This window comes from Marmota flaviventris, chromosome 1 (assembly GCF_047511675.1).
Source record: "Marmota flaviventris isolate mMarFla1 chromosome 1, mMarFla1.hap1, whole genome shotgun sequence".
Classification (NCBI taxonomy): Eukaryota; Metazoa; Chordata; class Mammalia; order Rodentia; family Sciuridae; genus Marmota; species Marmota flaviventris.
The window spans coordinates 217,342,575-217,354,863 of NC_092498.1; the positions used below are offsets into that span (position 1 = coordinate 217,342,575).

Below are 12,289 nucleotides of genomic sequence, written 5' to 3' on the forward strand. Positions count from 1 at the left end.
TGGAGACTGTTTCTTGTTTGCACAATGGAAGCAATGATCATGTCACCAGTGACCTCCAAGAAGCCCACGTCTGGGCTGCTGCCTTCCAAGACTGAGGGGTGCCGAACACCTGCAGTTTGTTTCCAGGTGCCCGCAGATATTCTTCTGTTTGGCTTTTGCCCTGATGACTCCATCTTGGACTCCGGCCACCCTCTCGGAGGTGTCTTTGTTAGTGTCCCGACTCCAGGAACAGCTGGATGGTACCTCCCGTCTGGGAAGACAGGAGCCCCCGGGGACTCAGGCTGCAACTGCGGAGATGTTGAGGTCCTGGCGAATGAACCAGGCCCTCGGGTGCGGCAGCCAGCCTCGCAGCAGACAGAGCAGGTGCAAGCGCCACGGGTAGAAGACACAGGAGGCTCGTGTAGCACCACCTCGGATCACAGCCAGGGCCGCCTTGGGTCCCGGGGACGCCTTGGCTCTCATGACGCCCCTAGGGAGGGAGATGGTAGGGACTGCGTTGGGTTCCCACGGTATGCAACCGATGGTTCCCTGCTCGCACCCAGGCCTCACCTGACTCCCTCCACAGTGGAGGCCGGATCCCAGAGGCCCAGGACGCACATGGTGATGGCCACATTCACGTCCTGAACATCCAGCTCCCTCCGCAGGGAGCTGAAGAAGCTGTCCAACGCGAACTTGGCCGCTGAGTAGGGGGTGGAGAAGGACACGGGCACACGGCCTAGGGGCGCAGGAGGGCAGCTGCTGAGGGGCCACAAGATGCTCCTCTTCTTCCAGGGAGCCTTCCCACCCCTCCGCTTATCCCGCACGAAGCCCGTCCTCTCCAAACCCCTCCCCCAAGAGCTAGAGCCACATGCACGCACCGAGCAACGTGGACACTACCACCAGGGAGCCCTTGCTGTCAGTCAGGCTGGGCAGCGCCAACTTAGTCAGTTGCACATAACTCAGGAAGTTCACCTGCAGGGGGCGACGGCGAGTCACAGGGCAGAGGCGGGGCCCGGCCAGAGGGGCGGGGCCCGAGGACACAGGCGGAGGGGTACGGGCTCTATACTAGGGCGGAGCCAAGGCCGGGAGGGGCGGAGCCTAGGACCCAAAGGGGCGGGGCCCGGACGTCCCCCGGGAGGAGCCGAGGAGGGAGGAGCGCCTTTGCACGCGGGGCAGAGCCCTGGGCTGGGATAGGCGCGCTCGATAGGCGCGCTTGGGCGGAGGGCAGGGCGAGAAGGGCCAGGGCCGCAGGCTTCGGGGAGCACCTGCACGAGCCAGCGCGTGGCCTGGGCGCTGCGGGCCCGCATGCCGGCCGGAACGCCGCCGAGGTGGTTCAGCACGAGGTAGTCCAGACCCCCTGGCCCAGAAATGCCGGTCAGCGCAGGGCTGGCCCGAGGCCCTGCCCGCTGGGCTGAACGAATCCCCGCCCCGCCACGGGTGGGGTTCGGTCTGGAGCGCCGAGGTCCTCGCGGCAGGTAGCACCCCCCACCCGGGAGATCAAAGCGTTTCTCTCCTGGCGTCCTGCAAGTTTTCGCCCCGGTGGTAAGCCTCCACCCCTGGTAGTGAGCCTCGCCCCCTAGTGGTAAGCCTCCATCCCTGGCCGCGCCCCAGGCCCCGTGAGTCTCCGCCCCCAGACACCCGCCCCAATGCACCCCACCCCAGTTCCGCCGACCCTAAGGCTCAGGCCAGGGTAGTCTGCTCCAGACTCCAGGCCCCGCCCTCACCCAGCTTGTCCAGCGCAAACTGCACCACGCGCTCGGGCGCCTCGGGGGAGGCCATGTCCGCGGCGATGTAGAAGACGTTGGGGGCGCCCAGCTTCCGGCAGTTCCCCACCACCTGGGAGGCCAGAGCTGCCGGTGGGCCTCTCCTCCCCAGCCGCGCCCCCTGCCGGCCACACGGAGGATCCCACCTGAAGCCCCGCCTCTATTCTGAGCTCAGGTCCCAAGGGCATCCTTCTCAATGCTTCACACAGGTTCGAAACCTGCTGCCGCGGGCCAAAAAGAGCCACTCACCAACACCCAAGTCCCCGGGGCTCCACACAAGTGTTCTGATTTCTGGCTTCTCTCGGGCATTCCCCCAAGCACTAACAGCTGTTGCTAAGGAGGGCCCCAGGCCATCAGCACGGGGAACACTCAGTACTCCCCTTCCTGAAGGGCACTTCCTGCTTTCCACTCCTTCACTGTGCTCAGCGCAACCAGAACCCAAGGGAAGGTCTGTGTCTCCATTTTGCAAATAAGGAAACTGGCTCAGAGAGGTTAGGCGACTTTCCCAAGGTCACATAGGAAGCCCATGACAGAAGTTCAAACTTAGGTCTTCTTTCTCCTCACGAGCCCCCAGCCATCCATCTGGAAATGGGGTGGCTCACCTTCTGCAGGAGGGCCTCGGCCTGAGCAGTGAGCACCAGGTGGGAGCCCAGGCGGGCGTAGTGATAGGCCAGCTCCTCACCAACACCAGCGCCGCCCGCAGCCCCGGTCAGCAGCACGCGGGCTCCCTGGAGACGGGCTGCAGTGAGCAGGGGGGTCAGGCAGAGCCGGCGGGATTCCTCCCGCCCCACACCCTGGGCGCTCACCTGGCTCAAAGTTGTCGTCCCAGAAGTAGGCGGAGAACAGGGCCCCCAGCCCCGTGAGGAGCAGCACCTTCATGGCCTGGGGGCCTGAGCGGGGAGGGGCCGGCCGCAGCCACACCTGTTTGGTGGGCCTCCATTTGATGAGCATCTGGTAACAGTGTGGCCCTGGCCCTGCCCCTCCTCTCCCCCTCCATGGCGACCACTTGGTCCAGCCCCCCACTATCCTCCACCTGAACTAGGGACCACTTTTCAGTGACCCCACTTCTCAAAGCCTTCTCCCCCCACCCAACAGGCAAATCGCAGCTTCCCTCCCCTTTGATAAACTCATTTAGGACAGAAGCCAGAATCTTGATGCCCAAAAAGCTGTGTGGACAGGACCGTTCTCCCCTCTGCTCCACTCCACTAGCCTCTTCTCTGTTCCCCAAACCGGCCACAGCCAGCCGTCACCCTGCCTCAGGACCCCTGCGCTGGCACTGCCATCGGCCTCTTGCTTCTTTCAAGTCTCAGCACAAGAGTGACCTCCTGTAGAGATGCCATACCCTGAGCCGCCTCCCTAGAGCTGCTGCACCGCGGCCCTCTCCCTGACCCCGTCTTCCTCCCCATCTCCGCACTTGTCCTGGCCTGGAAGCACCATTAATTCCTTAGTGTTCACTGCCCCCTCTCCCCCCCAGACGGTCAGCACCTTGAGGGCAGGAAGAAGACAGAAAACTGCTTCTGTTTTCCTCACTGTAGGGCTGTTTGGTTTTTGGTACCAGGAAGTTAAACCCAGGGGCACAGCCCCTGAGCCCCAGCCCCAGCCCTTTGAGGTTCTCTTCTTTGAGCCAGGGGCTCACTGCATTGCTCAGGGCCTCGATAATTCCTGGGCTGGCTTTGAGCTCGCCAGCCTCCTGCCTCGGGGTCCTGAGCCACTGGATTAGAGGTGTGGTCCACTGCACCTGGCTGTTGGTCTTCAGAACCCAAAGCCATGCCAGGTATTCAACAGGTGCTCAGTAGACCCTAGGTTGACACGGAGTGCTATGGGGAATGGATAGGCAAGAGCTGGAGGAGACCAGAGAGACAGGTCTGTCTGGAGACACCAGAGGGCTGGACACTTGGGGATGGGTGGACACAGAAGTGCCCTGTCATGGGGTGAAGACATGCCTTCAGTGTGGGGGAGAAGGAGGAAGAGGGCAACAAGCCAGATTCCTCAAGTTCTGGGGACCACGGGTCTCCCAAAGCCCATCCAACCTTGGGGTTGCTATCCTCTGAAGTCCACGGGACAAGGATGGGGGTCTTCACAAATCCAGAAGCTGCGAGGGCCGGGAGCCGCGGCATGATGGGCTGGGGGAACCGGATCTCCGCTCCTCTCTCCCTGACTTTCCCGCCCCCTGGAGCCAGCCAGAGGGGTCTCTGGAAGGCACCCTGGCCGAGCCCCTTGCACCTGCAAGCCTGTCCAGGGCTCCTCCCTGCCCCGGAGGGCCGGAAGCCCTCACCACCGGCCACGCGGGTCTGGCGCTGCCCACCCATCACCCCACCGCCTATCTCTGCACCTTTGGGTGCTCAGAGAGCGGATCCCCGAGCCGTCCCAGCCAGGGCCACCAAGGCCGACACGCGCTCCCACCTCTCCTCACTCCCAGGGACGGGGCACGAAGCGCCCAGGGGGGCTCCTCCCACCCCTGGTCCAGCAAAGGAGGCGGGTGGCTTCCCGCCGGGACAGGGGGGCGTGAGACCCCTGCGTGTCCCCAGCCGCGCACTCACCCACTCGGGCCTCAGTTTCCCCGCCGTCCAGCGGGGCCGGGGTCCGGGCGTGAACGACCCTCGGGCCTACCTTCCCGGCGGCGCTCGGCCGGACCCCGACCGCGCCCCCTCCCGTAGGGCGGGGTCACGTGACTTGGAGCCCACCTCCTATGGGGAGGGGACGTAAGCGGGACTCCGCGGTGCGGCGTTGCCAGGCAACGGCCTCCGCCGGGCTCTCCCGTTCGCCGCCGCCCCGCCACGCCCCCAGGTCTGACGCCCCGAGCCCGGTCACGTGCTACGGGCCCGCCTCTCTCGAACTAGCCTCGCGTTGCCGTGACGACCGCTTTCTAGACGTGCTCTTCCAGTCACTTGCGCCGGCTCGGGATCCCTCGTGATTCGACATCTTTCTGGGTCACCTCAGGCTTCACTCCAGACCCCTGAGGCCTCTTACCCCTCGGCCGCCTGGGCCGGGCCGGACTACATTTCCCAGAGGCCCCTGCGGAGGAGCCGGAGGCGAAACAAGACACCACTTCCAGAAGCTTTTGCGGCAGACGAGGAGGACTACACTTCCCAGAGGACTGTGCGGCGCCGAGACCGGAAGCGGCGGGCGAGTGCAGTGTCCTTGCGCGCGGAACGGAGCGACCATGGTGTCGCGAGTGTGGTCGGTGATGAGGTGCGTGGGGCTTCGGGCGGGCCCCTTCCTGCGGGTACCTACTCGGCCGGTTCCCCGAGGTGTCAGTCCCCTCTCCCTGGCCGACGTAGGGAATCGGACTCTTTGGGACGGGCCTCGCCGGGTCGCGGTCGCCTCCCGCTTCCTCCCTGGTCGCTCGGCTCACTTGCCCGAAAGCCCTCCGAGCTTCAGCTGCCGCGTCTGTGAAACGGGAGTGCCCAGGGAATCCTACCGTTCGCGTTTGTCCCGAGGTTAATGCTCCCAAAGCAGCGAGTGACATACGGGAAGCGCCCGGCGACACTTAGAAAAAACCAGCGGCTTGCCCGCCGAGAGCCCACCCTGGGCAGGAAGGCACCCGACAGGTTAGGTGTCTCAAGTCTTCATTGTCCCTTGCACTCTGAGGGACCTTGAATAACCCCAGTGTCCATTTTCCAGTTGCAGTGGCCCTGAGTGGCTCTGCTTTGTGCAGTGAGAACTGAGTGCTGTAGCACCTTTGGGCTCTCAGGGTGCCCTTCGTTTCCCCAGCTAGCTGTCAGGCCACATGAGTGTCATCTGGACTGGGAACCCCCAAGGAGAGTCACATTCCTCGTGGGTGGCCAGCAGTACACAGTGAGCTCCTTTCCCTGTGGCAGGTTCCTCCTCAAAGGCAGTGTGGCTGGTGGTGCCACCTACCTGGTGTATGACCAGGATCTGCTGGGGTCCAGTGACAAGAGTGAGGCCGCCCTGCGGAAGGCCGAGGAGGTGGTGCCCCCTGCCGTGCACCAGTTCAGCCAGTACGTGTCCCAGCAGACAGGCCTGCAGATACCACAGGTACCGCTGGGAGTGCGTGTGGCTCTGGGGTGGCCTCAGTCCTCCAGCCTGGCTTGGTGTCCTCTGCATGCCTGGGGCTGCTGGGAGGCAGAGCCCTTCCCTGTTCCCCAGCCTCTGCTCCTTTTTCCCCCAGCTCCCAGCCCCTCCAAAGATCAACTTTCCCATCCGCGAGTCCTGGAATTCAGGTAGGCCCTGTGCCTCTGCAGAGTGGTGGCCCAAGGCACCCCAACATGGCTCCCCTCCTGGCTTCCTGGCCCTTCTTTCCTGTCATCCCTCCTCCTGTCTCCCATGGATCTAAAAGAGGCGAAGGGGTGGAGATTCGGGGGAAATGGAGGGGGGTAGAGCCTCCCGGGAGGGCGGGGCTGTTGTTGCCTGGTAGAATGGGGGCAGGTGGCCAGGGCCACCCTGGAGCTTGGCCCATGTGCTTGGGCCTATGAGCAAGACCCTGCCCTGTGTCTGCTTCAGTTGCCGGTTGGAAGTTTGGTCTCTAAAACAGACTTGCCTCCCGGGCTTCCCTGGGGCTTGGCTGAGGCCAGGGGCGGCCTGTAGCCGGCTGGAGCCTCACAGGGGCCTCCCTCCCCGCCCGCCCCGCCCGCCCCGCAGGCATCATCAAGGTGATGTCCGCCCTGTCTGCGGTTCCCTCCAAGGCCCAGGAGTACTCCAGGGAGGGCTGGCAGTACGTGAAGGAGCGCACCAAGTAGGAGTTGCAGAGGCTGTCCACCTGCGGACCTGGGCAGGGTGCCGCGGGCTCCCGACTCCAGACTGGGACCCCACGCCAAGGGCAGCTCCCAGCCTTGCTGGCCCAATAAAGGACTTCAGAACTGTTCTGCCACCTGTGTGCTGCCAGGGGTCACGGTTGGGCCTGAGCTTCTGGCTCCTCCTAGCGGTTCCTTGAGGCTGGACCGGTTCTCCAGCTGGTTTGCTCCTTTGCTGTCACGGACTGTCAGCCTGATGCGGGGCGTCACGGTGGACAGCTGGTCCTGGTCCCCAGAGTGCTCAGGCTCCCAGGAAGGTGGAGCCTGTGCAGGGGCTTCATGATCCCCGGCTGACCGAGCCTAGGGGAGTCAGTCTGAGGGGCTCAGTGCAGTGAGCACCCACAGGAGCCCCAAGGCCACTGATTCGCTTGCTCAGCCCCTTGGGTCTTAGGCCAGTCCTGGTCTCCTGGCCACCACCTTCAGCCACTCTCTCTCTGACAACCTGGTGATCCCTGGAGCGCCCAGGCCTGGGGGCCCTGGGCCTGAGGGACGTCCACCAGAACCCAGGCCCTGCCTCATCTCCCAAGTCTCCCTTGTTCCCGGGGACACTGTGTGTCCCCACTGGACGGAAGCTCCAGCACGGTGGGTCTGTCTAAGGTTCCTGGGAAGCCCCTGGTACCCAGCCACAGAGTGTGTCCCCATGGCTGGTGATGGCAAGAAATCAGTGTCAGGAAACCAGAGGGCAGTCTCCCGGGAAGGAGATCAGCCTGGGTGGGAGTCGGGTTCCTTCCCAGGATGCTGTGCCAGGCCAGGGAGCAGGGAGCAGGATCCCCATTCCTAGGAGTTTTGGGGATCAGGCGAGAGAGCTCAGCAGGGGACAGATATTAGAGGTGAAGGGAGCAGAGGACTGGGCAGCTATCCAGGCTGTCTGACTTGAACTTGTCTGTCCCCGAGAGGAGCCAGCAGGCATCCATTGGCCTGAGTGGGGAACAGGGCAGGGTGTGGCTGGGAATGCCTGGGCAGGGGACGCGCAGCCCATAGGTCCTGTGCCACTGAGACCCAGAAATGGGGACTCCCTCACTTCATCATTGGGAAGCCACATGGCTCCTTGTGCCCCTCTTGCCCTTGATAGCCCTTGGTGAGGGTGGAATGAGGGGGACTGGCGAGGATCCCTGTCCCCTGGTGCTGTGGAGGAAGAAACCCATGCCCTGCCGGGCCTGTCTACCAAGCCCTTCCAGCAGCCCTGGGAAGGGACAGGCTCCCAGGCCTGTTCTACCGATGACGGGACCTGCCTGGCCAAATGCAAAACCTCCTGTCACTTGCAGCCCAGGCGGTGAGCCGCATCGGATACCTCACACCCAAGGTGCCCTGGTGTTTGACCAGGATCTGCTGGGGCTTGGCTTGGTGCTCAAGATGCCTGGGTTGTGCCAGGTGGCAGCCATTGCTTCAGGTGGCCCCAGAGTTCAGTGACTGTCACAGAGGGGGAGGAAGCCTGGCCAGGAGGGGACTCGCCAAGCTCCTACCCTGCGTCACAGCTGTTAAGGGCCCAGTGCTGACCCCCCAACCTGTATTTTTTTATTGGTGCGCCATAGTTGGACATACTGGTGGCATTTGTTACGTATTTGTGCCTGCACGCAATAGAACAGTAATCTGGCCAATGTCATTCCTCTGTTTTTTCCCTTCCTGCCCACCCCCACCCCCCGCCCGTGATGCGAGTCCCCAGCAGAGCTGATGGGAAAGCTGACCAGCCTTTGGAGGCCGCTGATGGCCCCTGTGGGCCCTTTACCCCCATCTAAGCTGCCGAGTCCAGCAGCTGGGGCACTCTGGTGGTAGAGTGTGCCCTGGGCCGCGCGTGCAGGCTGGGGTTCCAGAGGACAGGCGTGGAGGCCCGCCAGCTAGGCAGGGCTGGAGCCCTTGGCGAAGGCTGTACGCTGGGGTCCTCGGGGCTCCCCTTATCGTGAGAAGGTGAGAGGCAGCGGGGTGGGGGACCGCCAGCACAGGCACCAGGAGGGGCCGCCTGTAATCAGCTGGTCTGCAGTGGCCCCCTGGCAGTTCAGACTCCAGGTGCATTCTGCTCCCCCCCATAAAGGGAGGCGCCATCCTGGGAGGGGTGGGGTGGCTCCTGGCACAGAGCCAGGCACAGGCACTGAAGCAGCACACGTTTAAACTGGAGGCTGAGGGTGTGCTGGGTCCTCGCCCCGCAGGTGGGCCCGTGGTCCTTGTGTTCCCGCCCACCAAAAAATCATAGCTGAGTTCTGCTTCCAGCAAATGCACACTGCCTGGGTATTCAAAGGAAGGGCGTGAGGGGACGGCAGAGCCAGGTGGCGGGCGCTCTCCTTGGTAACCGCACCCTTCCTAGACTAGAAAGCCCAGTTCAGAACTAGCCGCTGGTGCCCAAGCAGGTGGGCGTGGGCTGAATTACCGCTGAGGTTTCAGGCCAGGTGCTGGCAGCTGTGGTCTGACTCCCATTCTGGCCTGACCTTTCTGGGTGGGCAGGCTCCGTGTCATCCCCTGTGGGTGGACAGGAGCTTTGGAGCCTGATTAGAAGGGCACCCAGGAGCTGAAGCAATCTCAGAAGTGGGTCTGGGAATGGCGCACGCCTGTAGTCTCAGTGACCTGGAAGGTGAGACAGGAGGATTGCAGATTTGAGGCTAGTTTCAGCAATTTAGTGAAGCCCTAAGCAATTTAGCAAGACCCTGTCTCAAGATAAAAAAATGGATAGGACCTGGTACAAGGGTGAGGGTGGCGCATGCCTGTCATCCCTGCGGCTTGGGAGGCTGAGGCAGGAGGATCAAAGCCAGCCTCAGCAAAAAGTGAGATCTGTCTCTAAATAAAGGACAAACAGGGCTGGGGATGCGTGCTCAGTGGTCGAGTGCCCCTGTGTTTGATCTTTGGCACCAAAATAAATAGAAAGTGGGACAGTCTTCACGGAGCTGCCTGCCTGGACTTCCTGTTGATGTCCACACGGCCACCTTCTTCACTGGAGCCAGTGGCTGTTGGCAGAGCCACCAGTGCTTTGGAGATGAGGGGACCCAGAGTGAGGCGAGCCCCACTGTCCTCCTTGCCTCTGCTGCTTCCTGTCAGGCCCAGGCTGGGCCAAATGGCTCGCCACCTTGCAGTTCCAGGTGGGTCCCGCACGGTCGCCGCCTGCTGCTGGCGTAGCCTTCTCCACAGCCCGTGCACTCAGGCTGGCCCTCTGCTGGTCTGAGCTCTTCCAAAGCAGGCAGGTCCAGAGGGTCCCCTGCCTTCACGTGCACTGACCCCTTCCCCATTCTGCAGCGGGACACATCATATTGGCCTCTAGAAATGCCCAGGTGGCTGTGGGGCCACTCTGGTGACTCGCGCCTTCCATCCTGGAGCAAGAGGCTTTCACCAGTCGCTACATAGGGACCTGGACGTTGCCCCGGTTCAGGAGGCTGAGGGCATGTCTTCAGACGTAGGTGTGTGCCCATGGACTGAGCTACGCCCACCTGTTCCTCGGTGACGTTACCCCTTGCCCTGTTTGGGATAGAATGTTCCATGGAAACAGTCTGTGTGTCCCCTTCTCTTGCTCTGCCCTTGGGGGTGGCCTTCCTAGATGTCAGTCAACCTGCTGACAGCAGACATCAGGAAGCCAGACTCAGCCCCCTGAATCCTGACCCCGGCCTCATTTGCGTGGCTTCTCCTCAATAAAAGGGTCAGCACAGGCTCTTTCTTTCTGTGGACCTTTAAGGTCAGAGGAGCCGTCACAGGACCCCAGAGAAAAAGCTCTCTGTGTGGTTGTGGGTGCTGCCCAGTTCCCCTGGAGTGACCCTGAGTGTTTTAGTCGGGGGCTTTGGCCAGCAAGCTTGGAGAGCGGCTGGCAAACCCCGTGGGCGTGGCCTGCAGGGAACTCATGGGCCAGTGTCCACAGCCACAGGGGGCCTTCCCTCACCAGAGAGGTGGCTGTGTACTGTGTCCACGGGATGGGGCTTCATGGGGCTTCATGGCACCACGGAGTAGCCAACAAGGTCAGTAGACACAGCAGGGACACCGCGACCCAGCAACGCACACAGTGGGACTCAAAGGTACCAGCGCTGCCAGGTGCATCTCTACAGGAGACACTTGGTGGGACAGCTGTGTTCAGACACCCAGGTGTGTCCTGTTGGCCCAGCACCCTGTCTTGCCTGGGAACAGAGCCCCTTTCCAATTTAATGCTCCCAAGTGCTTCAGCCCCTGAGCTCCACCCCCTGGCGTTTCTGTCAGCTGGACCTACTTCTGGAGGATCGGTGCCGAAGTAACTCAGACGCTCCTCCCCAGCTGCATTAAACTGCATTAAATTCATTTTTTCAATGTCATTTGCTTGTTTCTTTCCTGGGCAGGCGGCCAAGTCCCACCTGCCTGGATCTGGGCAGGCTCCCTGGCATGGCTGCCAGAGATGGAGCTCGGTCACGGAAACCGCTGAGCCTGGGCGAGGGAGGGACAGGATGGCCCTGCCCACCCTGTGAGCCCTGCACCTCTGCCTGGGCTTTGGCAAGTCCCTCGGCCCCACAGCCCCACCCCCTGCCCTGAAGCCAGCTGAGCACGACCTCTCTCCACTGGCAGAAACAGAAGCCACACTTTATAAATGAGTAAAGGGCATGTGAACAGAAACACCTTTATTACAAAAACAAAACAAAAAACAAAAAACAATTCACATTGTATTGAGCTACAATATGGCAGCAGATAAAAAAAATGGTTTGTACACGGTTTAAGAGAACTCCTAACAGAACATACTCTGGCCACGTGACAGGAACACAGGATTCAAATTACTTAGTAGCGGCGAGTGAAGCGGGCATCGCTGGGCCTGCTGCCCCGGCTCTGTCCTCCGAACCCGCCCTGCATCCCTCCACGCGGGATCACGTGGCCCCGGGAGGCCCCGCCTGGGGCGAAGCTGCCGCGCCTAGGAAGAAGTCAGGTTCTCGGGTCTGGAGCCCTCAAGCCCTCAAGCCCTCGCACAGGCTGTGGCCGTTCCCAAGCCCCACTCTGTCCTGGGACTGGCAGGCCCAGGAAGGGTAGGCCCCCTGCGACTGCCCAACCCCTCCCGAGCCGCAGCCCTCTGACCTGGAGTCCCACTGGGAAGGCAAGGGGGCTAGCGGGGGATTTTAAATTGTCACCCTGGCAAGCCACCATGCAGAGAAGGAACAGGTGGAGCACCCCAGCAAGAGTCTCAAGTGTCACCGACCACCACCTTACCCTGACATGCCGCCCCGGTTCATCATGTGGCCAGGCCCCGAGTGACCAGACATGCTCCTCTCACCACCTGGAAGAAAGGCCGAGCGAGGCTCACACGGGCATCGGACATCGGTGCTGCTCACAGCACTCGGGGCCTCCGCTCCCGCTTCCCCCGCCCTCCAGGCCTCACCACTGAGGCACCTGCGTAGCCAGGAGCTGGCAGTCCCCGCGCCCTCACTGGGTCAGGTGGGGAGGACCTCGGACACCCTCTGCACAGTGCCTATCCAGACCCCCAGAGCACCTCCCACCGCCAGCTCCCGGTGGCCTGAGGGGCCGGAGCCAAAGGGCTCTCTTCCCCGTCTCGGGGTCTCCACCCACCAAGTCACTCCTTACCTTGCCACCGCTTGTGGTCCCGGTCTATCATGCCCCCGTCAGCAGCTCCCTGCCAGGCCCGGTCATCCTCTAGTCTTCGGCCATGATCCCCCCAGTCACGTCTGCCCCTTGGAAAAAGAGATCTCTGATCTGGAGTGTCCCCTCCTCCGGCTTCCACCCTGATGGCGGAGGTGGACGCTGAGAGTGGGTTCAGTGTTGTCTTCTCAGCTCGGTGGCGTTCCCATCCCTGTGCCCCGGGAGCCGCAGGAAGGACATGGGTCTCAGCCGGCAGCGGCTCAGTGGGCTCTG

At 62.5% G+C, this 12,289-nt stretch overlaps 3 protein-coding genes across 10 annotated transcripts in view; 1 reads left to right on the forward strand and 2 right to left on the reverse strand.

The window, feature by feature from the left end:
• Nucleotides 1–186: 186 nt before the first annotated feature.
• Nucleotides 187–4,790, reverse strand: Hsd11b1l (hydroxysteroid 11-beta dehydrogenase 1 like). Of its 7 annotated transcripts, none has more exons than XM_027952712.2 (8): nucleotides 4,283–4,790; nucleotides 2,549–2,663; nucleotides 2,345–2,481; nucleotides 1,704–1,863; nucleotides 1,245–1,336; nucleotides 858–951; nucleotides 550–715; nucleotides 187–469 (listed from the first exon to the last, which is right to left on the reverse strand). In XM_027952712.2, exons 2-8 carry the CDS (start codon nucleotides 2,619–2,621, stop codon nucleotides 277–279), a joined length of 915 nt encoding a protein of 304 aa, XP_027808513.2. In that variant the 5' UTR covers nucleotides 2,622–2,663; nucleotides 4,283–4,790; the 3' UTR covers nucleotides 187–276. The 7 variants fall into 7 exon arrangements, with proteins under 7 accessions (XP_027808513.2, XP_071459697.1, XP_027808512.2 ...); XM_071603596.1 differs by having other exon boundaries at nucleotides 2,549–3,559; XM_027952711.3 differs by having other exon boundaries at nucleotides 1,704–1,815; nucleotides 2,549–4,790.
• Nucleotides 4,715–6,567, forward strand: Micos13 (mitochondrial contact site and cristae organizing system subunit 13). Its single transcript, XM_027952716.2, has 4 exons — nucleotides 4,715–4,934; nucleotides 5,564–5,741; nucleotides 5,875–5,926; nucleotides 6,345–6,567. Exons 1-4 carry the CDS (start codon nucleotides 4,906–4,908, stop codon nucleotides 6,440–6,442), a joined length of 357 nt encoding a protein of 118 aa, XP_027808517.2. The 5' UTR covers nucleotides 4,715–4,905; the 3' UTR covers nucleotides 6,443–6,567.
• A 4,459-nt stretch (nucleotides 6,568–11,026) lies between these two features.
• Safb (scaffold attachment factor B) overlaps nucleotides 11,027–12,289 on the reverse strand; it is a 31,275-nt gene continuing 30,012 nt past the window's right edge. The window contains exons 19-21 of one of the 2 annotated variants that reach the window (XM_071603634.1): nucleotides 12,002–12,102; nucleotides 11,630–11,696; nucleotides 11,027–11,336 (exon numbers count right to left, since the gene is read on the reverse strand). In XM_071603634.1, the coding sequence (XP_071459735.1) occupies nucleotides 11,207–11,336; nucleotides 11,630–11,696; nucleotides 12,002–12,102 (298 nt within the window). In that variant the 3' untranslated portion in view covers nucleotides 11,027–11,206. Of the gene's footprint in view, nucleotides 11,337–11,629; nucleotides 11,697–12,001; nucleotides 12,109–12,289 lie in introns of both variants that reach the window. The other variant, XM_071603629.1, reaches the window with a different exon arrangement.